This window comes from Gadus macrocephalus, chromosome 20, assembly GCF_031168955.1.
Source record: "Gadus macrocephalus chromosome 20, ASM3116895v1".
Taxonomy (NCBI): Eukaryota; Metazoa; Chordata; class Actinopteri; order Gadiformes; family Gadidae; genus Gadus; species Gadus macrocephalus.
Window position 1 is genome coordinate 16,251,945 of NC_082401.1, and position 27,648 is coordinate 16,279,592.

Genomic DNA, 27,648 nt, shown 5'->3' on the forward strand with positions numbered 1-27,648 from the left:
CACACACACACATCACACATGCAGAAACACACACAGACACACACACACACACACACACACACACAAACACACACACCACACATGCAGACACACACAGCCGACGCACAATGGCAGACAGACCTTCAGCTTGTGTCTTCAGTGGTAAAACGGCAGTCGTCAGCAAAGACGCCGGAGCTGTGCTGGAAGCGGGCCAGGCAGGCAGGCATTGTGGACTTAGAGGTCACTCTGTCTCTTCTTATCAAAGAGCCCCAAAAGACAACCTTTTCCATATGCTCACTATCAAGCAGGCTCTTAAAATCCTATTACAATGCCGGTGACACCCTGGACGCCGAGGGCACTCCCGATCCGTCTACGGCTTATGCACCTGGCGGGCAAAGATAGCTCCGTTCTGGTGAGATTTTCAAAATAAAGTTGTTTTGATATCGTGTTGCCGTGCGTTTAAGTAGGTAGGCTATCTCCTGGCACACAACTGACGCCGGGTTTGACGGTAATGAAGAGCACACAGAGTGTGCAGCACTAATGGGGACAGAGATCAAACGGTCACACAACCCCTTCAGACATGCAAGCCCTGCAAGGAGATCTCCCTGTGTCCACCATCAATCGAATTAGAACGGGCCGGTTGACGATCAGGAAGGACAGACAGACACAAACACAAACACACAGACACACAAACACAGACACTGGAGTTCCCAGGCACACACACACTCAAACGCGCGCGCACACGCACAAATAGACACACATGCACAAACAGACATGCACAAACCACTAATTGAATGTTCATCTCATCTGCAGATCATTTTGATTGTGTTGTAATGTGTATCTTAAAAAGTATCTTAAAAAAAGATAAGGTAAGCTTTGACTTTTAGTCAACAGCACGTTACGAAGACTTATTTGATACAAAGAAAACAGAACACTTTGAGGGCTCAGAGATAGAGAGAAAAGCAGTTAAAGAAAATGAGCAAGAGCGCACAAGAGGCAAATAGATTGAGCGGCAAAGAGAAAGGGAGAGAGAGAGAGAGAGACAGAGAGAGAGAGAGAGACACAGGGAGAGAGAGAGAGAGAGAGAGAGAGAGAGAGAGAGAGAGAGAGAGAGAGAGAGAGAGAGAGAGAGAGAGAGAGAGACAGGGAGAGAGAGAGAGAGAGAGAGAGAGAGAGAGAGAGAGAGAGAGAGAGAGAGAGAGAGAGAGAGAGACAGGGAGAGAGAGAGAGACACAGAGAGAGAGAGAGAGAGAGAGAGAGAGACACAGAGAGAGAGAGACAGGGAGAGAGAGAGAGAGAGAGAGAGAGAGAGAGAGAGAGAGCGAGAGAGAGAGACAGAGAGAGACAGGGAGAGAGTCTTGCAGTTTAACACGGCATAACCACGGCACAAATTGCCTGTCTGCAGCTAACGGCCCCACTGCTTCATGTCTTGTTTATTCCTCTCACACCAGAACACAAGCGGCCCTCTGTCATTTCGCGGCTCCTTAATGAATAGCAGCACGTCTCCAGCAAAGTCAAAGGCGTGTGGGCATGGCCGCCCGGGGGCGACCGGGCACCGTGCCAGGAGGGCGCGCTGGTCCACCCACAGGGGGGCATCGGGGGTGGCGGATCAAGAAGAGCGGGCTGGGGGATTGGGGGGTGGAGGGTGGGGGGGGGGGTTGCTCTGCGAGGGGTTGGGCATCGGGGTGGTCCAGATAAAGAGTGATGGCGTCTTCGACAAAGCATATGAACAGGGACGCAACTTCTCCGGGCGGACAGAGGTGGTGGTGGGGGTACCCTGGCCTCCCCTTCCTGTGGGGGGGGGGATAGAGGTGGAGGCAGGGTACTCTGGCCTCTGCTACCCGTTCAGGAACTTACAACTTACAACTGTTGTACAGTTCATCATTTAGGCCGAAGAAGAGAAATGGGTTCACCTAGCAATTGCTAGTGCTTGGCCCTTGGTTCTATGAACATCCTTACTGCAATGACAGCGATATATTTTTTCCCTTTCTTAAGACAAATGCACTTATTATAAGTCGCTTTGGATAAAAGCGTCTGCTAAATGCACTCAATGTAAATGTAACTGCAATAAGACTAGATCTCTGTGTGCCGATTCCAGAAACCCACAGTTTCATACTAAGTGTGTTATATTATATATTTCACGTACTGTATTAAATCTTTTTCTTTGGCCTAAATCCGTATCAATCGTGCTAACGCACAGCTCAAGGGCTCTGTTTCTTTTGACTAGTGGAGACGGATATGGAGTGACTTTATGGAATTCATTGTTGTGTGAGGATAGAAAAAGCCAATTTTGTGAGGCTACCTTTCTGAGGTAGGTGTGGCCAGGCTGGACCTCTGGCCTAAAACTCACATTCAAAGGCGATATCCTCCAGGGCTCATTGTCCCCGTGGTCCAAAACAATATTGAACGCCATTTCTCCAGAGATGCGCCAATTCTGCTTCAATCTATTATTCTCTCACTCTTCTCTTGCCACTCCCCGAGGGTAACACATCGCAGGAGAAGAGCGGTAGGGGGTAGAGAGAGAGAGAGACTAAGAGACAAAATGATAGACAGAAATCAAAACCTGTGTGGGTAGCGGGGGGGAAAATGAAGCTGAATAATGGAGAGGCAGATATTAAAGATACTCCTTTTGAGCGACCTCATATATTAACTTTACCGTTTTCTAACTTTACTTAATAGTTTAGCCCCACCCCCGTAGGCCTTATAATATAAGTCCATACACATCTGTCTGGTAGAGATTCATGGTAATAATCACGGTGTAATAACCCATCTGTCTCCTGATATATTTGTAAATAGACAAAACAGAATGTCTGAACACACTGCAATGCAGTTAGCTATTTAATATAAGACAAGCTGTGGGTTAAATTTTACATAAATATTGCATTGACAAATGTAAGTGTGGAGACAATAACCCAAGACTACAAAGTTGAACAATGACTTATTGTTAATTAGCTGAAGTTTTGTTAGTAAGGACTTTTTCAGAGGACTCAAACACACATCGAATGAAATGCACACATTTACAAGCACCACCATATATTCCTGTAATTAACTTCTTATTCAAGCAAAGACACATTTTAGAGACTCAGTCAAGTATCTACTCAGACCAGACATGTACAGATTCTATATTTGTTGTGTTGGTGCCATTAGCATTCAGCACAACGCTCCAGCACTTTTGAATGTAAGAACATCAATATCAGAGGAATAAACTGAAAATGTATTACAGTACATTTATCGCTATTATAATTATCATAAAACCTGAATGCACTGTGTTGAGAGTAGACAATGTTAAATGCATGTCATTAGTATTTGATAAAAATGGATCCAATATGCCAGCATCAAGCTATACCCTTTTTGGAAAAGGGTATAGGGCATTTAAAAACAATTAAATGGCACACTATCAATCAGTGAAACAAGAACTGGAAGTATTTAGGGAGACATTCAGTGAGCCGCATCGAAGTATTGATGTCTGTATGGCAGTTTGAAACTGATGTAATGGTGGGTAATCAGTGGTCACTACTTTGATGAGCTGTTGAACATAAAAGTTAACTGCCGACGATATATTCAGCTAGCAGCGAGTCCATTTTTAACAGCGATTATTTTTTGGGGATTTTAGAGTCTACTAATATATCGCCAGAATACAATAAAGGATTTATCCTAAGCTTTCTATTTTATGCATGTCTTAATTTTAATAGTTGTCTAGGGGCATTGCTTTTAGAATGCCTTCAACTTATTCTTAATTCATATTGAGCACAGCAGGACACGTCCAGTTCTATGTAAACCTTCCCCAAATGTACTTTTCTGGAAGACTTCCATTGAACAACAGGGTAGCCTACAATGGGGCTGTTTCACTGAAACATTGATGAATAAAACCCTGGGTGCTTTTGTTTTTCGGTTGTGGCCTGATTGTGTTGCCTCATATTAAATTACTTTTCCAGCCTCAGCATGAAACATGTCACATTTTATCCAACTAATTCTCTCCGGGAACGCTTACCACGAAACAAAAAGGGGGCTACGCTGTGGCTGTGGTAGTGGCGCGGCCTGACCCGTTGTGATAGAAGGATTTGACTGATGTGTATCTAGGTTGGTGCTGAAAGGGCCTGTTGTCCCAGGCGTTTTTGGCAGTCCCACCCCAGGCCTGATACAGCAGCTGGACTGGCCGTGTTTACTCTCCCATCCAACCTCGGACAATCCGTTGACACAGGGGGTGATCCCTGCCTCCGCCCTCTGGGGCTGGCTGGGGTCAGACACGCAGGCCCAAACATGCAAACACACACACACACACACACACGCACACACACACACACACACACACACACACACACACACACACACACACACACACACACACACACACACACACACACACACACACACACACACACACACACACACACACACACACACACACACACACAGACAGACAGACAGACAGACACACACACACACACACACACACACACACACACACACACACACACACACACACACACACACACACACAAACACGCATACTCACACACACACTTGCAAACACACACACAAACACACACACACACACACACACAGACACACAAAGAGACACACACACACACACACACACAGACACGCACATACATTCACCCTACTGCAACGTGCCTTTTTCGCACAAATGAATAGGGTCAACATGTTTTCCTACTCTGATCGAGGAAATGGCTTGGGAAATGATTGTTGCATTCACATGGTCTGTTTCAGGCTGTTCATCAGATCTGTTTCCGGACCTTCAAGCTTGGCCGAGGTAGTGTGGGCGTTGTCTGTTTCTCTTCCCCAGGAGATAAGAGGGTCAGGGGGCCAGGAGAGGCAGACTAGAGTACAGGCGTTGTCATTGGGTTGATGATGATAGAGGATGATGGAGTAGAGAAAGGGAAGAGAAAAGGAAATGAAAAATAACCTTTCCTCAAAGTTGAGGATGTGCCAAACACACAATATGCATGTGCGGTTCACACACACCAAAGGCATGTTGCTTTCACACAGAACTCGCAAAGGCAATTGCTGCATATCTGCACATAAGAAGAAGCTGTGCTGGTTGTGGTGGTGGTGGTGGTTGGAGGGGCATGACAGAAGACCTTTTCAGGCTGAAAGAATGGGGTTTGGAGTGGAGGAGAGAGGATAGGGGGAGGAAAACGAGGGTGTTGTTGAGTGGGGGAATGGAGGACAGAAGATATAACTAGTTACCAGGTAGAGCGGTAACAGAGTTTGAGAACCAGGTGAGTAACATGAGAGAGGAACAAGTCCCACAGAACTGCATCAGACAAAAACAAGCCAAACACCCACAAATTGCACCTTGAATGGGTGATGTTTGTTGTGATGAAGAGAGCAGTAGATCCAGGAGGTTGGCTCCTTATCTTTATCCTGCAGCCAGATGCCCAGAGGTCTTTCATCCGTCCACCTCCTGTAAGCCTTGTACATGCTAATCAGCAAAGTTCATGACTTTGGACCACTCACTGGGACCCCTCGCCTCGAGACACCTGGAAAGGCCAGCTGCACTTTCTTTGATGTGTTTGTGAAGCAGGATCACAGCCATTACAGGTAGAGACCGCAGGAATAAGCCACCATCCATCACACACTGCACGGCGAGGACGGAATTTCTTTGAAGTAGGGTGCACACAGGTGAATCTCATTTCCCCTCTCTCCCTTAATTCAACATTTCAATTTGCTTCTTTGCTTTAGAAGTAATGAATTCCTTGGGATGCTGAATTATTGACGTGGTTATGATTAAACCTCTTTGTGTTCTTTTGCGGATCTGATGTGCATCCCGGCATCCTTCATGGTGCAATGTTGCGGTGACAGCAGGGGGCCCCAGTTGTCCCTGTTTCTGCCAGGGCATTAATCACTGTCACACCCCTTCTCTCTCGCGCGCGGCCTGCCTGCGCCTGAGACGGACCCGCCTGCCCCCGTTGAGAAACCCTTTCTATCGTCATAGTTACCAGCGGCAGCTTGGCGGGGTCCGAGAAGTGCGGCCACTTGAAAATGAAAGCCGGGGTTCTTGGGAGTAGCGTTGACGTGCATATTGCTTTGACTAAGGCGAGTGAATATTAAGTCTCGGTTCAACACAGGTTCTGTTACTGCCGGAGAAACATGTCCTCAAACAATACAATGGGACTGATATTTGTATCAAGGCTGTCTGTAAGATGTAAGAGTAGAGGGTTAAGGGTCAATATTTGAGGTATTTGCGCTTTCACCGGGAAACAGAATGCGCTCCACTTTCAGCAGCGGAGAACTAATGAGGTTTGGATTGCTGTCTCCACTTCAGAACAGGAGACTTCAGTGGACAAACATCATGAATTAGGGAACCAGCCACTAAAGATCAAAACAAATACAAAAACGATGGCGGAATGATTAATGATGCACTGAGGAAACGTCAGGCTAACCTAAAAGCTGACCATATTTTACATCCTGGTCCGAAATGATAGGCTATCAAATACTGACACTAAATAATAGTCAAACCAATTTCGCTGAGAGAAGTTTGGCCTTCGGAATATGAAACAGGCCTACCTTCGATGCTCATCACGCTGTCATCCCACCACAATTCAATGTCAGGCCTCGTCTGTTGACACATATATGGAATTCGGCACTAGGTATAAATCAGAGGCTTTAAAGGATTGCTTTGGAATAAAACGAACACAGAAATAAATATGCCCTGACTGCTTGTATTTCAAGCAAACAAATAAGAAAAGGATGCCTTCGAAAAATCGAAACGTTTATTCATTTCGCAATTTAATTTCCCCGGGAGAGCGTGTGAACACTGAGAAAATGACACATTACAGGAAACACGTCGAACAAGAACTGCAGCTCAATTCGACACAGAACCTTGCGGGTTGTCTCTGTATCCATCTCCCTCTGTGTGTGCGCTTCGCTCCCCCGCTGCCTACACATCACATCGGCAGTTGTAGACATACCCCAGAGATCCCTTTCCTCAGACTCTGTTGTCAAAGCGGTCTCCTCCCAATCAGCGCCTGACAAGAGACCGACGTGTGCTGTAATGCTCAGGATTGGCGCGCCATTAGGGCCCGCGGTGTGGCTTCACCGTCAAGACGTGTGGTTATCGAGGTACACGATGAGACAGCCAGTCAGAGATAACAAGAGACTGTGTAACAGTGAGGGGCCAGGCCAGCTACTTAGCGGCTCATTGTTGATTATCTGCCCCGCGCCGTGAATGTACATCAGCATAATCTGCCAATCGTGTGCACACATCTATACACCATCATGTACACCCGTTTGAAAAAAAAAGAAAAAAAAGACACTCGCGCAATCTATATGGGAGGCTGGCTGGATTTTTCCTTTTTTTTTTGGCAATCTCTCAAAGCAATTTCTGATCCACTCCTACTCCACTGTCAGCAGGGAGGAGAGCCCCTGGCCCTGAGCACCATTGCTAATCATTGCAAAAGGTCACCTGTCCTCATCGAACTGGGTGAAATCACTACATCACTCACTTTGTCTTACGAGGTGGAGCCCTGCTTCCATATAGAACCATCCACCCCGACACTGCCACCAGGTACGTATGTGTGCAGGTACATGTGTGAGCGCCCCCCCCCCCCCCCACACACACACACACACACACACAGACTCTCTCAGGGCCATCAGCCAGAGGCCAGGTGTCGTAGAGGCTAGTTCGCCAGTAATTTGACCGACCAGAGTCAGCTCATCAAAGCAAGGCGCTGGAGAGCAACCAAGCAAGGCCATAAATCCTTCAGTGAACATCCCACGCTGCATCTGCTGCAAAACCCTTCAGTGCAGCCGGGAGAGTCTAGAGAGTCTCGGTCACAAACTACATGGCAAATAGTCTCTCGCTGTGTCTGAGAATCTGCCCATAAACACTGATGGGGCTACTGTAGAATCAACAGTTGGCTCATTTCTTCCTGATTAGGCTTTCTAACTGGGAATACAAACAAGACACAAACAATGGATAGACAAGCAATAGGAGCACTGGCAGGTGTTGCCTGGATGCGTCATATGGCAGGACATGTCTGGGTGCCAGTCGGGGACCTTACAGAATCGCTATTGATGTCCTTAAGTGGATGCAGGGGTTGAAAAGAGCCTAATTCCTGGAAAGAGGCTTGTGCAAGGTCGGTTTTCAAAGTAACCTGAGGATCAATGAGAATCCTGTGCGCACGGGCTAGATGAAGGGATAGAGACGGACGGACTGACCAACCAACCAACAGACAGACAGACTGAGAGCAAACCATGGGCAGACAGACAGACAGACCGACAGAGAGCGATAGATAGATGGATAGAAAGACAGCCAGACCAGCAAAGAGAGATAAACAGATGGACAGACAGACAGACCGAGTGACAGACAGACAGACAGACAGATAGATATTGGATACATAGATGGCTTTACAAACAGCTTGAGAGTGGGATATGATCCATAGGCTGAGCGGAGGAGAGGTGGACGATGAAGGGAGGGAAGGAGGGAAGGAGGGAGGGAGAGGGAGAGGAGCTGGATCACGGACAATGTTCTCCCTGTGCACAGCAGTGGCCTCGACACCCATCTCCTCCCCGGCCTGTCCCTCCGGGTCCCGCTGAATAATACCTCCCCTTCCTTTCCTATGGCTCTGAGGGGGTGCAGGGTTTAGCCATACATCGCCCGCGTCAATGGAAATAGTGTTCCTCCCTCCCAACAATGGCCAAATCAACTGTGGGAGCAGTCTCTCTCTCCTCCTTCTCCTCCTCCTCCTCCTCCTCCTCCTCCTCCTCCTCCTCCTCCTCCTCCTCCTCCTCCACTCGCCCTTCTTTTAATATGCTTTCTTTTTTTTTCTGCAGCCCCTCCTTCAGGAGCTTTGCTGGAGGGAGCTGGAGGGAGAGAGGGAAGGAGAGGGGGGAGAGAGAGAGAGAGGGGGAGAGAGAGAGAGAGGGGGTGAGAGTGACAGAGAAAGAGAGAGAGAGAGGGGGTGAGAGAGAGAGCGAAGGAAGGAGAGAGAGAGAGAGAGAGAGAGAGAGAGAGAGAGGGGGGGGTGAGAGAGAGAGAGCGAAGGAGAGAGCGAGAGACCGCATGCCTTCACGTCCGCTTCACACGTACACAAAAGGGAAGCTCAACCGCTCAGACATGCATGTATGCATACGTGCACGCCTGCGCCCACACACTCACGCACGCACACACAGACATACACATACACACACACACACACGCGCACACACACACACACACACACACACACACACACACACACACACACACACACACACACACACACACACACACACACACACACACACACACATACATACACGCACAAATACACATAAAAACACACACACACGCCTGGCAAGCACACTTGCGCACAAATACACACGTGCACACATACATAGACACACACACACACACACACTTACAACCTCAACTCCACACAAAGACAGAGAGATATAAATCTCGATAGGTTGAGTTTGAAAAACTCAACATAGTTGCGGAAAAAACCTCAAGAAGAGAACACCTTGCCTTCAATCTCAACACAATCAATGTGTCCTCTGAGTGACCAGTCGAGCAAGGAACCCATGCACAGCTGCTTACACTGATTATCATTGGGCGGTGGCGGCCGCCATTGGCCTGTTTGACTTTCACACAGAGCAGTCTGCCATTATTACAGATAATGGAAACACTTGAGCTGCACGTCGCTCCACAACCTATTTCTTCCACCTGACACATAATTGCATATTCGGTTTCTAGGCTTGCCCATTGTCCCTTTTATTATTTTTTTATATGTCCATCCCTCATACTCACACCGCGGTAATAACAGCGGAAGGAAGAGGAGGAGAGAACACACAAGGACAGCCGAGATAAGGCTCCAGACAAATTGAGGCTGTTGGGCCGTATCAAGCATTAATTAGCGGCGGCCTGCAGACGGTACAGGCTACGCTGAGCCGCGCCGTCGACTTCCTATCAGATTTCACAGCCGCGCGATCAGGCGGCGAGTTGCGTGGCGGGAGACCGGGTTACAGGCGGACGGACCGACAGACGCACGGTATACACGGGGCCATGCCAAGAGCCACTTTGGCGTGCAGTGCACAAAGGCATTCGGTCACACCACACAGCCCCTGAGAGAGCGAACAACGTAACCCAGACAGACATTCAGGAATTATTCATTTGCGGCTCCACTGACTGGCCGGGCTTGGCTTCTACAGCTGCCACCTGACCCAGAAAACACAAAGAAAGATACGCCACAGATTAGTCTACATTACAACCTCTGTTGACTGCCTTACACTGTTTACCACAATAGACTTGTGTATTGCATTAAATGGAGATTCATTGGAAAAGCCAAAGACAGGTTTAAGATCAAGTTACTTGTAAGAGGGGGAAAAGAGGACCGAGCATTGGTCAAGCCAGTTCAGCAGTTTTACTTTGGAAAAACAAACCCCATTCTTGTTTGCCTCGAGAACACTTCTCCTGCCAAATGAAGAATGAATAAAAATCTCAGATGTGTATGGGTTTATATGGGTCTGATTTAAGTGTGAGTAAATGGAGAATGTGTGTAATGGATCACCGTGCAGAGGGCTATATAAACAAATTCAGGTATCACAATGGTAAAACTTGTTGCGCTCACTTTGAATCACATGCCCCAGTATATCATTGAGCGGTGAGCGGTGCCACTGCAAGTCACTGTGCCTTAAGCTATTATTAAATCTGGCATTATATTAACTCAACAGAGATATATTCACTTGGGTCTGCGGCGTTTCTGAATAGAGAAAATACGCTAATGGCACCCAATTTCTCTCTCTCTCTTTCTTCTCCACTGTATCTCCAACTCTCTTCCTCGTTATTTTGCACTATTTTACTAGAAATATAAGAAAATGCATGCATACACATAGACCAATGCACACACATGATACACAACACAAACACACACAAACTCACACACACACACACACACACACACACACACACACACACACACACACACATGATGCACACACAAACACAAACACACACACACAAACACAAACATACACATACACACTGAATTTCTTTGGCTTCTTTAAAGGCATGCCGATTGTTTTTCCTGCTCTGCGCTGACCTAATTACCATGTGAATCCTGCCCGAGACCACTTTAAAAGTGTAAATCTCTCTCCCTCGCTGTCGCTCTCGCAACAAAGCTGAGACCAAAAGCAAGGCGGGACCACACTCCGTTCGGTTGCACACGGGCGTGCAGCGAACAGCCGTGCACTACAGTTTGGGCACACACTGCAACAACACAACCCCTCCAAGCACATGTTTGCTCCATTTTTCCCCCCAGGTAGAAAAAAGCCTTGCAACATGCTGTTGTAAGTGGTCTCTCGGACATGTGTCAAGATAAGACGGACATAAACGTTCCGCGTGGCAGCGCTGACTGTACAGGGCTCGTGTCTGGGGATGAATGAGCCCAGTGGAAAGCTACAACTGCAGAATACATGGATTTTTCCGTCATCCAAGACATCCCATATGCTCGTGGGCTTGCTGTCAGCAGCAGGATGGCAGATGCCGGCCATGACCTATAAGTGTTCAAAACATTGGTTCCCGTACACTACTACACTTAATAACACACAATCCAACTTCATGCACACAAACCCCCCAAGTGGGCCAGGGTGAACACCTGTAGAAGTCCCCCGGGATGCTATACATCTGAAGGGGGTAATGTAGCCATTTCCATGCTGTAGGCTCGGGTTCTGTGGGGATTAAACTTTCATGTCTGCTGTCTCACTCTCATGACACCACCGCAACCAAAATAATTCATACGGCGCATCGTTTCACCATGTGCATCATCGGAAAACTGTAAGGAAAACCGCCTTTACGTTGTCTCCACAACCTCCTTTGTTTCTCATTTGATCCCCTAATGGGAGTTATCACTCTGCCTTGACTTGAGAGCGCACTACACGTCGCCCACAAAACATGCATACTTTCTGACTCTGTGACAACCCGAGAGAGACAACAGAGGAAGCGGGAGAGAGGCGAGATAAAGGAGAGTGGGACTTGGAGAGGGGGTTGACGGGGGGGAGGGGGGGGCTGAAGGAGACTCTTTTGCTATGAGATGATGGTTCAGTGATGATGCCCCCCCCCCCCCCGTAGGGACCTGTCAAGGGCCCTCATAAGTTCATCAAAGATGAAAACCCCATTTTCCATTTGAATGAACCGGCCCCGGAAACTACCACATATTTTGGATAACAAAAGCGTTAATGGTGCATAAGACAAGCATTTAAGCTAAACAAAACCTATATGTGAATTTATGAATATATGAATATTAGTGGACAAAGAGGGGTGGGGTTCTGGTGTTGAATGTTTTGACAATAACCTCACAAGTCTGTACGGTAGTCAACACAGAAAGGATGAACAATATGAACGCAATGGTTAACTTCTGACTAAAGCCAAAGACACATTTCCTACGCAGTAAAAACGTGTTAAAAGGTTTGACAAACAAATCATCATATCAATATTACCTACTGGTAAATGTTTAAAAAGATGTGGAGCACAGTGGGGAATTTGGTGGAGAATACAAAAGCAAGAAGGTTGAAAAGTTGTTTTGAAAGAAGATACAAAATAGTAACTTTTGATTGAAGGTCAAATTGGTGCAAAACAAAAACATGAGTAAATGCTACTAGGTCAAATCGGATTTGAAAATATTTGCAGTGAAAATGCCCTGGAGGGGAAAAGCTGTTGGCGAAGATAAGTTGATAATGTGTTTTACTGAAAACACACTGACCATAATACTCATAAACCAACTTCCCTGAACGCAATATCGCACCTCATTTGCTTGCTGTGCACACCATTCTGTTAACCAATGTATATTTTATTCCAAACAAGCCCACACACAGACTTCATTGATCCAGTCATGATCATGATTTATCCTCAAAAAACGTATTTGGATAAATTATTAATGGATGCAGCGATCGTTTTTGCCGAATCTATAATATTATAGTCCCAGTTTGACTGAAAGGTCATAAATTAAAGGATATATGATGCACAACGTCAATAGCACCTGCCAAGGTGTTATTAAAGCGGATCCGCGCTGCACAATACTGCCCTCTGTTGCTCCCTGGGAAAATATTGTGGGAACCTTTTGTTGAAAACTTTTTTCTCACAATTAAATATTATATTATTCGATTTAATTGGACTATTATCATTCTTATTTATTAGACGTGATTCTTCTTCGATATATCTTTTTTTCTCAGTCCTGATTCCGATGGATTTATATTAAATGGAGAGAAAAAATACTCAAAATTAGGCTTAAATAATAATATACTACTTTAGCACATGCCCTGGGTTTTCGTTAAAATCCAGGAGCGAAAACATGAATCGATAAAGGAGACAACATGCAGGCTATGCGATAGGCCTACGTTCATTCCAAAGAGTCGCGCACCGTTCCGTGCGTGAAAGACAGATTCTTGATTTTAAACTAAACGCTTCCAGTCATTACCTTCTAACGACACGACTATTCTGCGGTCTACTCTGCTTATTATAACACGTTAGGCCTACAGACAGTAGACACACAACCACAAGAAGGCTCCGGGGCTATTAGATACAATTCATGAAACCTCCTCAGGCTGGACTCAAAAGCTCTACACCACAGATCGCAACCCAATAACTGAACTACCCGAGCAAATGTGAATCCTTTTCTCTACGGTTTCGCATCCCAAACCCCTCTCCATCCTGCCATGGCACACAGGGTTTCTTATATAAAAAAAAAGCCTCACATCCAGTGAGTAAGTTTGAACCAGGGGTAATGTGGCCGGCTCGAGCTGCCCCTGCTATCCCATGCCTCTGATCCTGGGACGGAACGTGAGCAGAAAGTAAAGCTCGGTGGGCATAAAGGAGCTGGGAAACTGCTCGGAATTATACTCACTCTCATCGGGGGGAAATGACCAAAACATAGCCAAAATAACAATAGCAAAGGGAAATAAATATAACCAGTGGCCCAATATCACGGGTTATAAACAAAACATCCTTTTGTTTCCAGAACCGCAGGAAAAAGCCTGAGAAGGGTTGAAGCATGGCAAGACTTGGAATTTCCTATTTAGGCGAATAGGCTACTGATAAACCCATTACACCTTCAATTTGATAAACCAGTGTCCTATAGCTATTCTTTGTGCAATTCAAACATGTTCTCGAAATTATCCAAACACACAATCAGTCCCGAAAAACAACACCAATCTGTCTAAATGTAAGAAGATAACAGTTATAAACCTGCTGGCCAACATTCAAGTCAAAGTCCTGTCGCTATTGCCATAGCATGGTAACAACAATTCGCAATAAAAAGTATTTTAATTTACCTTAAAGTATCTTCCTATTTCCAAATGAGCAGAAATACCAAGGAAAAAAAAAGCACGCGTGCCCTCAGTTATCGATCTGCTGTCTTCAAAACAAAGTGTTGTATCCTGAGGAGCAGACGTGTCGCTCACAACGACCCGCGGAGAACAACGCGCTCTGCTCGGCGCGAGGCGGGCGATACTACCAGGACGGTCGCAACGCGCCGTGAGAGGGGTGCGCAAGGCAGTTACATTCGTGCACGAGGACGTGCACGAGTGCAACTGGGGTGTCGGAATGGCCGGTCTAACAAAATAAAATTAATTATGATTAATGGAGGAATAAGCAGGTAGACTAGTGGCGGGTTATCTATGTGTTGCTCCAGTTGAATTACGCCCCTGTTTTCTCGTTGTCTGGGATGCTGGGTACCATGGCAATTAGTCTTGGGGTGCCGGCATACCAACAGTTAAATACACTACTATGATTTTTTTTTTTTAAATATATCTATATATATACATCCACGAACTAAAACAGCACAAACAAACGCAACGAGTTCATTTAAGTACGCTTTATGTTATGTGATACATACGACACGTAAAACAATGGTTTATCTTGCCTATTTTGATATTCAGTGCATAGGCAGGTCTGGAGACACGAAGTTGAAAGTCCCGAAAGAGCGAGTTTGTAATAAAAACGGAGCGACCAATCAAAATCTGTGTAATCACAAAGCATTTATAAAGCGGGACTAAAAATACTATTCATATAAATAAAAGACCTACATGTTATGAAAACGACATGCATTACTTAGAATATAAGTAATGCAAATCCCACACAATCACTGGTCTCGTCGTTTCTATGGAAATAAAATGTAAATTCGATGGACTACAAATCCAAAGAAGCCTTGCGCTCCTTTCACAAAAAACTGGAGAAAGCGGACTGCGCGTGCGTATCCAGACGTGGCAACGGCATCATGGCCTCTAGGAACCGCTACGGTAGTCCGGTGAGGGAGGCAAAAATGTTCATACTGGTATTGCTGGTGAGTCCAAATAATGCATTATGTCCATTGTGTGTGTAGAAATGTAGATCGTCTGACTTATTCGCTGTGTTGAGTGTTTCAGAGTCTGAAATACAAATTAACCCCGTACCGCCCAATTCACGCAGGAGGCAAAGTTGACAGCTTTTGGCCGTTCTAATGGAAAGACTAAACTTGGCCAATGCACTGATTAGATCAATGAATCATGCGTCCCAAATTGAATGCGTTGTCTAGCATGCGATGTTCGTATTCACCGAGCTCCGATATTAGATTAATTGCATGCTTTTAGCTGCATTCTGCTAAATGCTCACATATGTGTACACAACAGAGGCAAAGGCTCCCTCCCGAATGAGCCATAGGTTACATGGTACATTCAGGAGAAATGGATGCGTCTGCATACCTTGGCCATGAGCACTTTGATTGTAGAATGGGATTTAGTATTGGTTCGCTGTGTAATCTACCCAATAATAAATGGCACAGGGGCCACTTAGTTGATTACATACACTCACTGATGGAACATTTCGCCGAACTGTTGAAGCTTGTCCAATGTACTCAGCTTAAGTTTTAGCTTGGTCACTGGTAGTGGGTGTAGGCTGCTATAGTGTACGTGAACGTTGGTCTACCATTAAGAATGGTAGGCCATATGTTATGTCTTATGAAGATTGTAAGCGCCGTGCAATGCAGTCTTCAATCATTTGTGCAACGTTTTGCACACATACATTAGTTGCACACAGGATTTGGTGATTGCTGCTGTACACTTTTTTCCCCTGCTCTACATCCTGTTAGGGAAGGTAGGCAAACAGAGGTGTGGTGTTTGTCTTATTTCTCCTTCACTCTTTCTTTTTCCCTCGCTCAATGCCCTATCTTCGTTTTACTAGTAACCCATCAGGGCCGCTATAAACGTCAGGTGAGGGTGCTGGGCCATTATGCAGATGTGCAGACGGTGAGATAGTGGTCAAGAGAGGGAGGATAAAGTCTTGATTTTCTCCGTTCTCGTCAGCCATAATTATTTCACCCTCATTATAAAAAAAGAGCCATCAAATAATATCTGGGTATCCATGCACACACATTCACTCACTAGCTCACTCACACATATCTGCACTCAGACAATTAACAATGCTAACAACAATGAATGGCTCATTAGTCAGAAATGGAAAAATGCTTGACAAACAGTAACATTACTAATGCTGATTCAGTACTACCTAGACAATCCTGAACCTGGCTGCCATTTAGTAAGCAAATTCGTCACCGTAGATGGAGGCTATGGGCGAGTGAGCTAGACGCCCTGTGCTTCTCGGTAAGCATCAGAGTGAGAGAAGGAAATATGATGTATCTGTGTATTTTCACTGTGATGCACTGTAATCCTGTGAAACCCAATTATAGCCAGGGTTACGGCTTTTGTTGATTGAAAAAAACGGCAGAAAACACGGTTATTTTTTTGCGGCACGACACCTGGACATTTGCATGTGGAGGTTGACATTTGCATGGTTTCGTATGTGTTTTCCTTGTATAACAAATCTCGGGCCACCTCCACGCTTGACATTTAACAACTAACTGGAAAACAATTAAATCAGAACATTCTGCGTACAATGCCACAACCGAGGTAGGGGGTAAAGGCTAAGAGCTTCTGTGTCTTAGCCTTTAGGCAGGAGCAGACTGTTGACTGATGGCTTAAGCAGTCACTAAGGCAATGTACTGCTGTGAAGGCTCTTTAGTATCCACAAATATATGGTCCTCAGTCTCAAATTTTCTGCTGTTTTTCAATTTTCAAGCCTTTGGCGTACTTGTGTGCACAAGAGACCTTTTACTTCACTTATCTTTCCCCTGAGATTGCTGGCTGTCATTTATATTTCCATTTAACCAATTTGGTTATTATTGAAGCTTGATTCTCAATGATAATATGACTGAATCCCGAATACTTGCCAATCAACACGTTTATGTGTAAAGGATGATGTCTCAAAAATATGATGCTGTTATTTGTACATTGAGAGCTAAATGCACTGTTAGTTAAGAAACCACATGCAAATAGATGAAACACAACCAAATTAGGATAACATTTAAATTTTCCAGAATTTTAAACGCATTTCGAAACCTATGCAAACTCCGACCACTTATTGCAAAGATGCACTGGGATTACCGACCGTTAACAGATGTGTTTCCAGAAGACACTAAAGTGACGGATGGACACGTATGGGCAGAGAAATTATATCTGAATCATGCCATCAAATCTTCGAATAAACCACAAACACTCCCAACACCACCGACCGACGTAGAGCCGACTTTAAATTATGTCATTTCACAGCGTGGCAGCCTCCAAAAGCCTGTCCAGTTGTGTTCATCACTTTTAAGTGTCCTAGGAGACAGTTCCATTGTTGTTTTGTAAACCTAATTGTAGCTTGTTTTTGTAATGTGTCTTAATTCGCAGTGTGTATTCAAATTTATGTTTTCTTAAAGGGCTTGTTCTTTGTCCATTTGAATGTTTATTTTTAAGTTGCAGTGCTTTGTTGTCAAATTGAAGATGTTTCCTTCATTTGCTTGGGTTTTGTCCATTTGTATGTGTCTTTTTTAAGTTGCAGTGCTTTGTTGTCAAATTGAGAATGTTTCCTTCATTTGTTTGGGTTTTGTCTATTTGCATGTGTTTTCTTAACTTGCCGTTAGTTTCAGCAGTCAATCCAGTGAAGAAGAGCAGGCCAATGTATTTCACTTTGGAATGCAGTACATTTTGTAGTTTCTTGGCACATTCATTGATTGCAATGCAATGTAAGTACCGTTTTCCTCGGTCATTGTTGTAATACGGGTATGACTACTACTAATGGGTCTATTTGTGTTAATGCCCTACAATACAAATGCAATGCCATTTGCATACCACCCATGAAAGTGCATAAGATGTCTGACGCAATGAAACCTTTGGAATTAATGATAATCGCTATTTGCGGTTTTGTAGGTATTGGCTGCTTGTCAGCACAAAGGCAGGCCTGCACATAATGTCAGAACGGATTCAACAAGTTATCCACGTTATGTCTTCATCATATCAAAAACCATCTCAAGATATTGACGAATACGTTTCTAATTACTTATTTGCATTAACCTTTTCTATTCACAATCAAGATTCTTTTGCAGTCAGCCTTACCACACTGTATGTGTGTGCATAATCTGTATTGTGAAATAGTTAGAGGTGAAATAGTTACTACATATGTTAATGTATGTATTTTCTTTCTCATTTCTACCGGAGTGCTTGCTTGGTAGCCTCAATCAAGTCGCTCCCCAGGTCATTTAAACCTACAGAGCATCATTAGCCGCTAAAGGGGCAGGCTAGTTACCACTGGTTCAGCCTATCACATAAAAGAGGGGATAGGCGAGAGAGACTTGTGTCGTTTTATGCATCCCGCAGTGCCATAAATATTCAGATTGACTTTTTTTCCACTGAAATTAGTTGCGTTACACGTGTCTGCCACATCCTACGTGTTCCTCTCCTGTCCTGCTTCAAAAAGAACCCCTCAAAGCCAGAGCTGGATCTCCTTCCATGCTCCCACGGCCTCCTACTGAAGCATATATGTTTCATCTGGCAGGGTATGATTGAGACAAACCTTTTGAATACCATTTTGAACCCCTCTAAAGCCAGACAATGAGGTTTAGAGTACCCTTCTTCGCTGCCACAGATAAACGCATTCGGACACGCATTCAAATAATGTAGATGTGAGCCGGGGGAGAAATTAATAATTGGACATTGGGATTTTTTTTGCACCTGGATCTTTGCCCTTTTTGGGGGCTTATTTCTATGACGGCGTAGCACAGCCCATAATACTCCCTGGCAAAGTTGGTTTTTCGTGGCCTCTTGACCTTTTCTCTACCTTCATGTTAATTAAAAATGTCTCCAATGAGCATGAGGCAGTATCTTTTATATTCCAGTCAGACACACACACACACACACACACACACACACACACACACACACACACACACACACACACACACACACACACACACACACACACACACACACACACACACACTCACTCAGAGGGACACCCTGTGGGGATTGGAAATGAGAAAATAAGCCCGACAGGTGCACATTTTCATTCCAGGTGACATCACTCATCGTCCGCCAATGGACAGTGCAGCGTGTCTAATTCAGATCTCTGTGGGAGACTGAGATGTAGAGGGAGATCCTTCTTTACTTAACACACCTTGACTTTGGCTCCAACATATGTTACACAGATCCCCCCCCCGTGGTAAGAGATTTGCCAAATCACAAAGTGATGTCCGATTGGCTATGTGAATTGATTACAGAACCATACAACCAAAAGAAAAGGGAAAGTGTCCTTGAGTACTGTACAGGTGGATATAAAACCTAGAAGGACTCAAAGGGTTAAACTTTGCAATTCACCCAAAATTGGGCTAAAAACAATCCATGTGAATCCAATTGACGAGCTGAGATTGTTATTGGATTCTCTTGCAGCGTCTAAATTGCAGGAAGAGGTAGGCAGGGCCGCAAGTGCGATTTGGCCCCTATTACTTTCAAATTAACTGTGAGCTGAATGGAAGTGTTGTTAGCTGTGGCCTGCAGCTCTGCCTCAACTCACACTAACTCACTTCACTGCATTTCGCGATAACAAGTGGTGCTACAACATTCCTTAACCAATGCAACGTGGGTGCCAGCAGTACTATTGAAATGATATTTCTGAAATCAAAAGGTGTTCCTTCTCCGTAACTAGGCCAAGTGTTTGACAGAGCTTTCATATGCACCGACATTCGCAAAAAACTCCCCGAGATGGTGCACTGATGGGAACCTCAACCTATTTGCGAGTCACGTGGATTTAGACAAGTACCGTTTCCGTGTCGTTCCATGTTGTTGATGCTTAGGTTTGTCATGGTTCTGCCAGGTGTGGCTGGCGGCAGTGCTGGAGGCCGTGAAGGTGTCCCCTCTGATCGAGAAGGTCAGTGATCACAAAGACTTCAAGAAGCTTCTGAGGACCAGGACCAACGTGCTTGTGCTCTACACCAAAACAGGTGAGATGTTCATCCACTGTCACATTGGGGATACCGTTTTTAACCAAAGTAATGTCATATTTTACAAAAATAGTCAAGCTCATTGTGTAATTGCAATGTTGTATTTATCAAAATCACAAACAAATACGTGCAGTCGTGCACTAATCTGCCACTGTATATGTTTTTCTTTAATGTATTCCTCGCTGCTAGTCCCGGTGGTGTTTCAACCATATAAATAGCACGCATGAAGTGTTTCCTCATCTTTTAATGTTAAGTGATTCTATTCAGGTAGCCTCTATATTAAACGACCGGTTGCGTAGGACAATGTTCAAACCAGAACGCAAACCACTGTAGTCAACTAGCAGAACACGGACCACATTAAACCCCGGTCAGATGGACTTGCAAAACAGCATTTCCTTAGGGCCATTAGGGAAATTACCCTCTTCCACCACCAACACCCGCTGCATTTAATTTCCATTTTCATCAAGCTTGAGCGGGGAAGCGAGGATGTGCCCTAACTGAATGCATTCTTCATTTTGTCCGACTGTATTTCTCTCGTGAGCAGCCCCCCAACTCCGCAACCCGATTTATTTGCTCCAGTATTCATGGCCCACACTAGCCCATGTAAGGTCATTGGATGAGGCCTTAGCGCACTGAATGGTGGGCGCTATCGATCGCTGGCTACCACCACAATGCTCTAGCGCCCTTTCGCAAAAATCAGCCAAAGACTCCTTCAGATGCCATTTTTTTTTTCTTTGCCACTCTAGTATTGCTTCTCTGCATGCCCCTCGTCCTGCACCTCCCTTCCAGCCTTTCATCTTTTGCTCACCCAATTAGCCGGTCAGCCAATTAGCCGGTCAGCTAATTAGCCGGTCAGGGGGGGGGGGGGGTGGTCAGACGGTTTGGCATTTTGTCTACCAGTCAGTAAGAAATCCCAGTTGCAGTCCTCTCTGGTCGAAGGCCGTTGATCACCTATGATCACCCCATAAGAAAAAACTTTTGCTTTAGAAAAAAATAACTATAACTTCCTGCTTCATGTATGGCCCTAAACCAAGGCAGAACTGGCTGATGTTTTTACCTCCAACCGGGTGCGAGCTGGGAGCTTGAGGGTTTCTGGCATTGTCTCCAATCTTAATATAACCTCGGTCAGAGGAGCACTTCTCACTCTATACATTCAGTACAAGTGTGGGAGGCGGAAAAATATAATAAATTGTTTAACACAAGGGCTCGGATATTGCATTTATGTTTATTCTCCTCGCAGGACTTCTCAGTTTTTTTTTTGCCATAGCCCTCAGAATCATGTTGCTGCAGTGCTATGATATGCGCTCTGTTCTTGCTGTGGGTATGTTTTTGCTGTTTCTAATATACAAGGCAGTTGTGCGATGAGGCTATATTTCCCCCCAAAGCGGGCGGATTCTAAGTGCTTTTGGCACGGCGTACTCTGTGTTATGTTTGTACTCGGGTTTATATTACAGTCTGTTCAGCGTCGCTCCCACGAGCACTCTATCTGCCGATATGTATTCTATCACTTGTTGTATTTCACGGCGTCGACCAGAGACTATACCATGGCTATGACCAGTAAAAGCCGGCCGGACGATCAATACATCATCAACAAGTCTTTGTGTTCAGCTCGCCGTCAAATTGCTTCCACCCAAACCCGTTCCCCCTAGGCGCCGTCCTCTAAAATGTCTCCCAAGTCCGAACCGGCTCCATCGCTGTTACCATGTCCTTCCCGTTGAACAATTAGAGCGCCGACAGTGTAACCCAACCGCCACCCCCACCCACACACACCCCCCCTACCCATCACCACCACCACTTCTGTCCTGCCTGCCTTTTTTTCTGTCCGCTCCCCCGGGGGGAACCTGCGACCCACGGTTGTCCCCGGCTAGTGCAGGGACTCTGGGTTTCTGTGAAGGTGGGGCGGCCCTGACTACAGTGGGTCCTCTGTGTGTGTGTCCTCCTCAGATTCGTCGGGGGACCCCCAGCTGAAGCTGCTGTCGGACGTGGCGCAGTCGGTGAAGGGCCAGGGGACCATCGCCTGGGTCAACTGCGGGTAAGTGAGACGGTGGTGATGATGGGGTTTTTTTTTTGTTGGGGGGGAAAAGGGTTAGCGCCTTCAGTCGGTAGCTTCTCTCCCGGGTCGCCCGCGGGGACCCGGTAATCGCTGCCATGGTAACACCGCCGGATATCCACCGGTGATTTAAAGTCGCAGCCGTTAAGTGACCACTTCTTCCTTTCCCCCGATTTTGATAAATGGGGTTTTTACATTGCTTATTTGCGCAGGCACGCAGAGCTATTCTCATGACAAATGAAACTGCCATAGTGTTGTCCTGTAGCCCGGTTGAATAATTGTATATTTCTCAGCCTGGTTGTTTTTCAATCTCTGCCTGCCCTGGCAGCCCGAGTGAACACTCTGATTATCCCCATAAGCCGGCTGATGGCCGTCTTGCTCACAGCCCTGTCCCCTGGCACGGTGTATAGTGGTTGTGTGTCAGACCATGTCTGCATGGAGAAAAACTGTTGCCCAAAAATCCACGTTCCTATTAGACAGACACGCGACACACTCTCGCCGTACGCACACACAATTAATTTTGTCCCTGTTTTATTTTTTTTTACCCCAAGTAAATAAAAAAAGTGTTGCATCGCTCCAAAGTGATCCAATGTTGACTTGTTGTTTACCCCACCTGACAGGCTGTCATGGTACTGTCACTGCCACTTTCTTTTTTATACCAAAATATCTCTTTATTGTGTATACGTATGTACGGCATGCCTGTCAACCAAACCAAACTCTTTTGACACTCTGACACCCTGTATCCCCCCCCCCCCCCCCCCCCCCATTCTCTACTCGTGGATCATCCATGGACTTTATTTCCCCCACCCCATCATGTTTGTTAACTCCCTCTGGAAAGGCTGCCTTGGACTGTTCCGATCCTTTGAGTCCGGTCCTGTGCACATTGGAGCAGAATTTGCGGTTGGAACCCAGCGGAGTGGGTCTGCCAGACTTTTTCAGTGTATTTGTCAGATGAAACCCCTTGTGTTTAACAATGGGGGGGGGGGGGGGGGGCATGTCGCCATAGGAGACTCTACCAGATTATGTCTTGATAAGCACGTCACTGTTGTGTCCCTCGCCATGATCTCATGGGGAAGTGGTCCAACACATGGCTCCGGCTGCAGGCTCCACGGGACGTCAGGGGGAGAGGGGGAGAGGGGGGAGAGTAGAAGTGTGCAGAATAGGACGCCATGCCAAGGCGAGTTGATACTCTCTTTGAACAGACTTGGGCCTGCTGGCCAACACTTGTCACACTCCACCGGACAGAAGTCTACAGGTTTACTTTACATAGATGAGCAACTTTGAAATGAAGGACGACGAAAATAATTACGTCCAAACTTTTGCACATGGTCACAGTTGAGTAGGGTGATTAAATATTTAATCCCACTATTTTGTGAAGGTTAGAGTCAATCTGGGTTGAAGCATACTTGATAATAAAGAAGCAACACTCTTTACTTTCTTAGCCTTACAATGCTGTCAATAATCTTTTATAAGGTATAGCACAGAGGAAGGAAAATCCATACAAATATAAATGCATTTTAAGATAAACCATAAAAACGATGAAACAGAAAGGATGGCTGTATTTCATGAGGGGCGTTTTTAACTGTTGGAGCAATACTGCAACTGCTCCGTCCTGCCCTCTCTTTATCTGCCCTGGTCCCCTATCAGCACCCAGCAGGTGGGACAACACAGACTTGGCCAGGTGCCTTCCGGTTGAATCACCTTCGCATCCAACCTCCCCGCTCTTTCCCCACCTCTTCTCTCTTGCTGTGTCTCTTTGCTTCTTTTGCATGTTTTTTTCTTGAACTTTTCCCTCTACCCATCTCGCACAACCCCCCCCCCCCCCCTCAGCTCTCTGTCTATGAGCCCGGACCCCCTGCCGAGGGCACGGTGAGGCTGACTCATCCTGTGATGTCAGCCCTCCTCCTGGGACAAATAACCCATTAAAGACCCACAATGGAGGGGATGCAGGAAATCAACCAGTTGAATGGCGGTGGGGGGTGGTATAAGACCCGCCCTCTTACCTGCAATAGAATGATTAGCCCGTGAGTCAGACGCCGAATCGGCGAGGGAGTCATGCAGCTCTTTTGTTTTAGAAGTGGATCCGTCGTCGGTCAGGGAATAGTTGTGGCTTCCATTGTTAATGATACGAGTCATCAAACCGTAGTCTGTACCACCCCAGTGAGTCACTGGCTGACCGCTGACCGGTGACTGGCTGACTTATGCATAATGCCCCCTTGCTGTTTTACCGAACAGAGGATCGTTGAATAGGTCGGATTAGCTCAACTCTTTGTTTGCCGCCAAACATCTGACCTTTGTTGAAGAGTGTTTTTACCCCAAAAGTCAGGAGAATTCTCCTTGCGTCGTTGAATACAGGGAGCTAATTTTCACAGCGCACGCAGGTTAGAAAAAGAGGTGGCATTGAGTGTTATTCGCGGGGGCCACCACCGGAGCCTGTCTTGTTCCCGCGTCTCATTTTTAACCGAGACATTTCATCCACCGTCACTTTGAATTAGTTACCGTTGGCAAATCCTTCCTCGAACGGGTGACTGCGTCCTGTCCCCCCGAAGATGTGTCAGGGGGGTCACATCTGCTCCCCCACCACCCCCTCCCGACAGGTGCCATCTGGGCTGGTACATCAAACGGAAAAAAAGGCGTTGGCCACGCGGAGAAGAGCCCGGGACACTGTCAGTCTGTCACCGTGTTCATGTGAACACGAACGCGCATGCGCACCCGCAAGTGCACACACACCCGCAAGTGCACACACACACACGTACACACACACACACCGAGTTATGTTTACTCTCATTCGAGGAATGGAGCACCAGGCATGACACTGATAGCATTTTCCGCTTCCCTGAGATAAGAAACGCCAACATGAATTGGTATTTGGCTAATGATGAGCCTTAAAGCCTTCCTTTTTTTAGAATTTCTATTAGGATGGAGGGTTTGAATACCATTTTTTGTGACTACATAAGAGAGGGGTGTGTGTGTGTGTGTGTGTGTGTGTGTGTGTGTGTGTGTGTGTGTGTGTGTGTGTGTGTGTGTGTGTGTGTGTGTGTGTGTGTGTGTGTGTGTGTGTGTGTGTGTGCTGTGTGTGTGTGTGTGCGCGCAACATCCATAAGCATTCCAAGTTAACCCAACCTGCGTTGGAATGTCTCCGTCTGATTTGTTGATGTCCTCCCTTCCCCTAATTCTGTCCGTCTGTCTGTCTCTCTCGCTCATAGAGATACAGAAGGTCGCAAACTGTGTAAGAAGGTGAAGGTGGACCCGCACTCGAAGGGTGTTGGGGCTGAGCTGCTGCATTACAAGTGAGACACACACACACACACACACACACACACACACACACACACACACACACACACACACACACACACACACACACACACACACACACACACACACACACACACACACACACACACACACACACACACACACACACACACACACACACACACACACACAGTTCTGTCAAGACGTAGTGGCGTTCACGGTCCAGGGCTTCATGGAAACGTGGGCCACGCCCGTCGCGTTCCGCAGTGGCGCTGCTCGAGTAACCTCCGACATGTGAGCATTGTGCCCGCTCTTTTCTCACTGCAGAGACGGCTCGTTCCACACGGAGTACAACAGGCCGGCCACGTTCAAGGTGAGAAGGTGTCTCTCTTCGCTCGCTCTCTCTCTCTCTCTCTCCCCCGGGCTCTCTCTCTCTCGGCCTCTGTCTCTCTATCGTGCTCTCTCTCCCAGGCTTTCTCTCTCTCTCTCTCCCTCTCTCAGGATCTGTCTCTCTCCCGGCTGTGTCTCTCTATCGTGGTTCTCTCTCTCCCGTGCTCTTTCTCTCTCTCTCTCTCTCTCTCTCTCGGGCTCTGTCTCTCTCTCCCTGGCTCTGTCTCTCTCTCTCAGGTTCTCTCTCTCTCAGGCCCTCTCTCTCTCTCGGCCTCTCTCTCTCTCTCTCTCGGCCTCTCTCTCCCGGGCTCTGTCTCTCTCTCTCAGGCCCTCTCTCTCTCTCTCTCTCTCTCTCTCTCTCTCTCTCTCTCTCTCTCTCTCTCTCCTCTCTCTCTCTCTCTCTCTCTCTCTCCTCTCTCTCTCTCTCTCTCTCTCTCTCTCTCTCTCGGGCTCTGTCTCTCTCTCTCCCTGGCTCTGTCTCTCTATCGTTCTCTGTTCTGTCTGATGCTCTCTTGGCTTTTCTCTGTCACTTCCTTCATATGCTCAGTTAATTCGAGTGGCAGGCCGGTGGTTTTCCCCTCACCCTGTGCGGCCCGTCTCTCTGTCTCTTCACGTTCCACTAAGTCGTTCACTTGGATCGGTTAGTTTGTTGTTTTTCCGTCGGCAGGCTTAAACAAGCTAACCCCTGTTGGCAGCCAACCCCCCCCCCCCCCCCCCCCCCCCCCCCCCACTAATTCATTCCTCGAGATAAAATCACTTTCATTCGGCCCGTTAGCTGCATTGATTCAAGGTCTTTCTTTAAGAACGATAAGGACTCCAGATAATGCCGATTAATTATGGATAAAACAAAAACCTACACCAGGGTGTACACCTCTGCCATTGACGTTTGTTCATTTCTATTACGATTGCATCAGGTCCCCCCCCCCCCTGCTCCCCAACCTCCATGACAAGTTATTGTCGCCCAAAGTCCTCCCGAAAGCACCCGTCGTTGCGGACTTTATGTACATTTCCAACTTGTGGTAACGCCGAGTGATTGTGTCCCGCCGCAGTCCCCTCTGCCCACAGACATACGGTCCATTACACGCCCCTGCTGGTGGTTCGTTTTCCCCGAGGCCGTCGTCAAACATTTAAGAAGGGAGTTACACTCCTCCGTGCCGCGCGCTGAGGCAGCACTTAGAGAACGGACGCGTCGCCGTACGTCAGCCACCCCGAAGCACCGGCCGGCCGCCCGCCCGCCGACGACGACTTCGGCAGCGCAGCGAACGAGATACCTGTCGACGGCTATTGCCTCCGCGCCACGCCCCGCTCAATATTTATACTGTTGTTTTATTGTGTGTGGAGAGATATGATAGTCCCTTCCACTGCTTCCGCCACGCCTCACGATCTTATTGTGTTTTTTTTTTGTCAGGATAAATAACCAAATGTGTTTTATTTTGTTATGGTTTTGTTATTTGACGATCATTTCGGTTGCATCCTCGTCTCCCCTAGTCCATGGTGGCTTTCCTGAAGGACCCGTCCGGGCCGGCGCTGTGGGAGGAGAACCCAGAGGCTAAAGACATTGTGCACATCGAGACGGAGAAAGTAAGTGTGCCTGCAGCCTCTTCAGCCGGTACAAAGCTGGGCACTGGGAGTGTGGTTCTGGAAGGATGTGCTGAAAGGCCCAGGTGATGGCCGGTGATTGGA

At 46.6% G+C, this 27,648-nt stretch overlaps 1 protein-coding gene and 2 long non-coding RNA genes across 3 annotated transcripts; 1 reads left to right on the plus strand and 2 right to left on the minus strand.

Annotated features, from left to right (window-relative positions):
* Nucleotides 1-4,318: 4,318 nt before the first annotated feature.
* LOC132449172 (uncharacterized) lies at nt 4,319-15,141 on the minus strand. The gene is made up of 2 exons (XR_009523524.1): nt 14,251-15,141; nt 4,319-6,562 (listed from the first exon to the last, which is right to left on the minus strand). It is a non-coding gene; the product is annotated as an uncharacterized LOC132449172 (long non-coding RNA).
* On the plus strand, nt 15,132-27,648 carry pdia5 (protein disulfide isomerase family A, member 5). Its single transcript, XM_060040836.1, has 6 exons — nt 15,132-15,260; nt 20,141-20,267; nt 22,212-22,299; nt 25,524-25,607; nt 25,903-25,948; nt 27,454-27,648. Exons 1-6 carry the CDS (start codon nt 15,195-15,197, stop codon nt 27,631-27,633), a joined length of 591 nt encoding a protein of 196 aa, XP_059896819.1. The 5' UTR covers nt 15,132-15,194; the 3' UTR covers nt 27,634-27,648.
* LOC132449173 (uncharacterized) lies at nt 23,658-25,075 on the minus strand. Its single transcript, XR_009523525.1, has 2 exons — nt 24,817-25,075; nt 23,658-24,320 (listed from the first exon to the last, which is right to left on the minus strand). It is a non-coding gene; the product is annotated as an uncharacterized LOC132449173 (long non-coding RNA).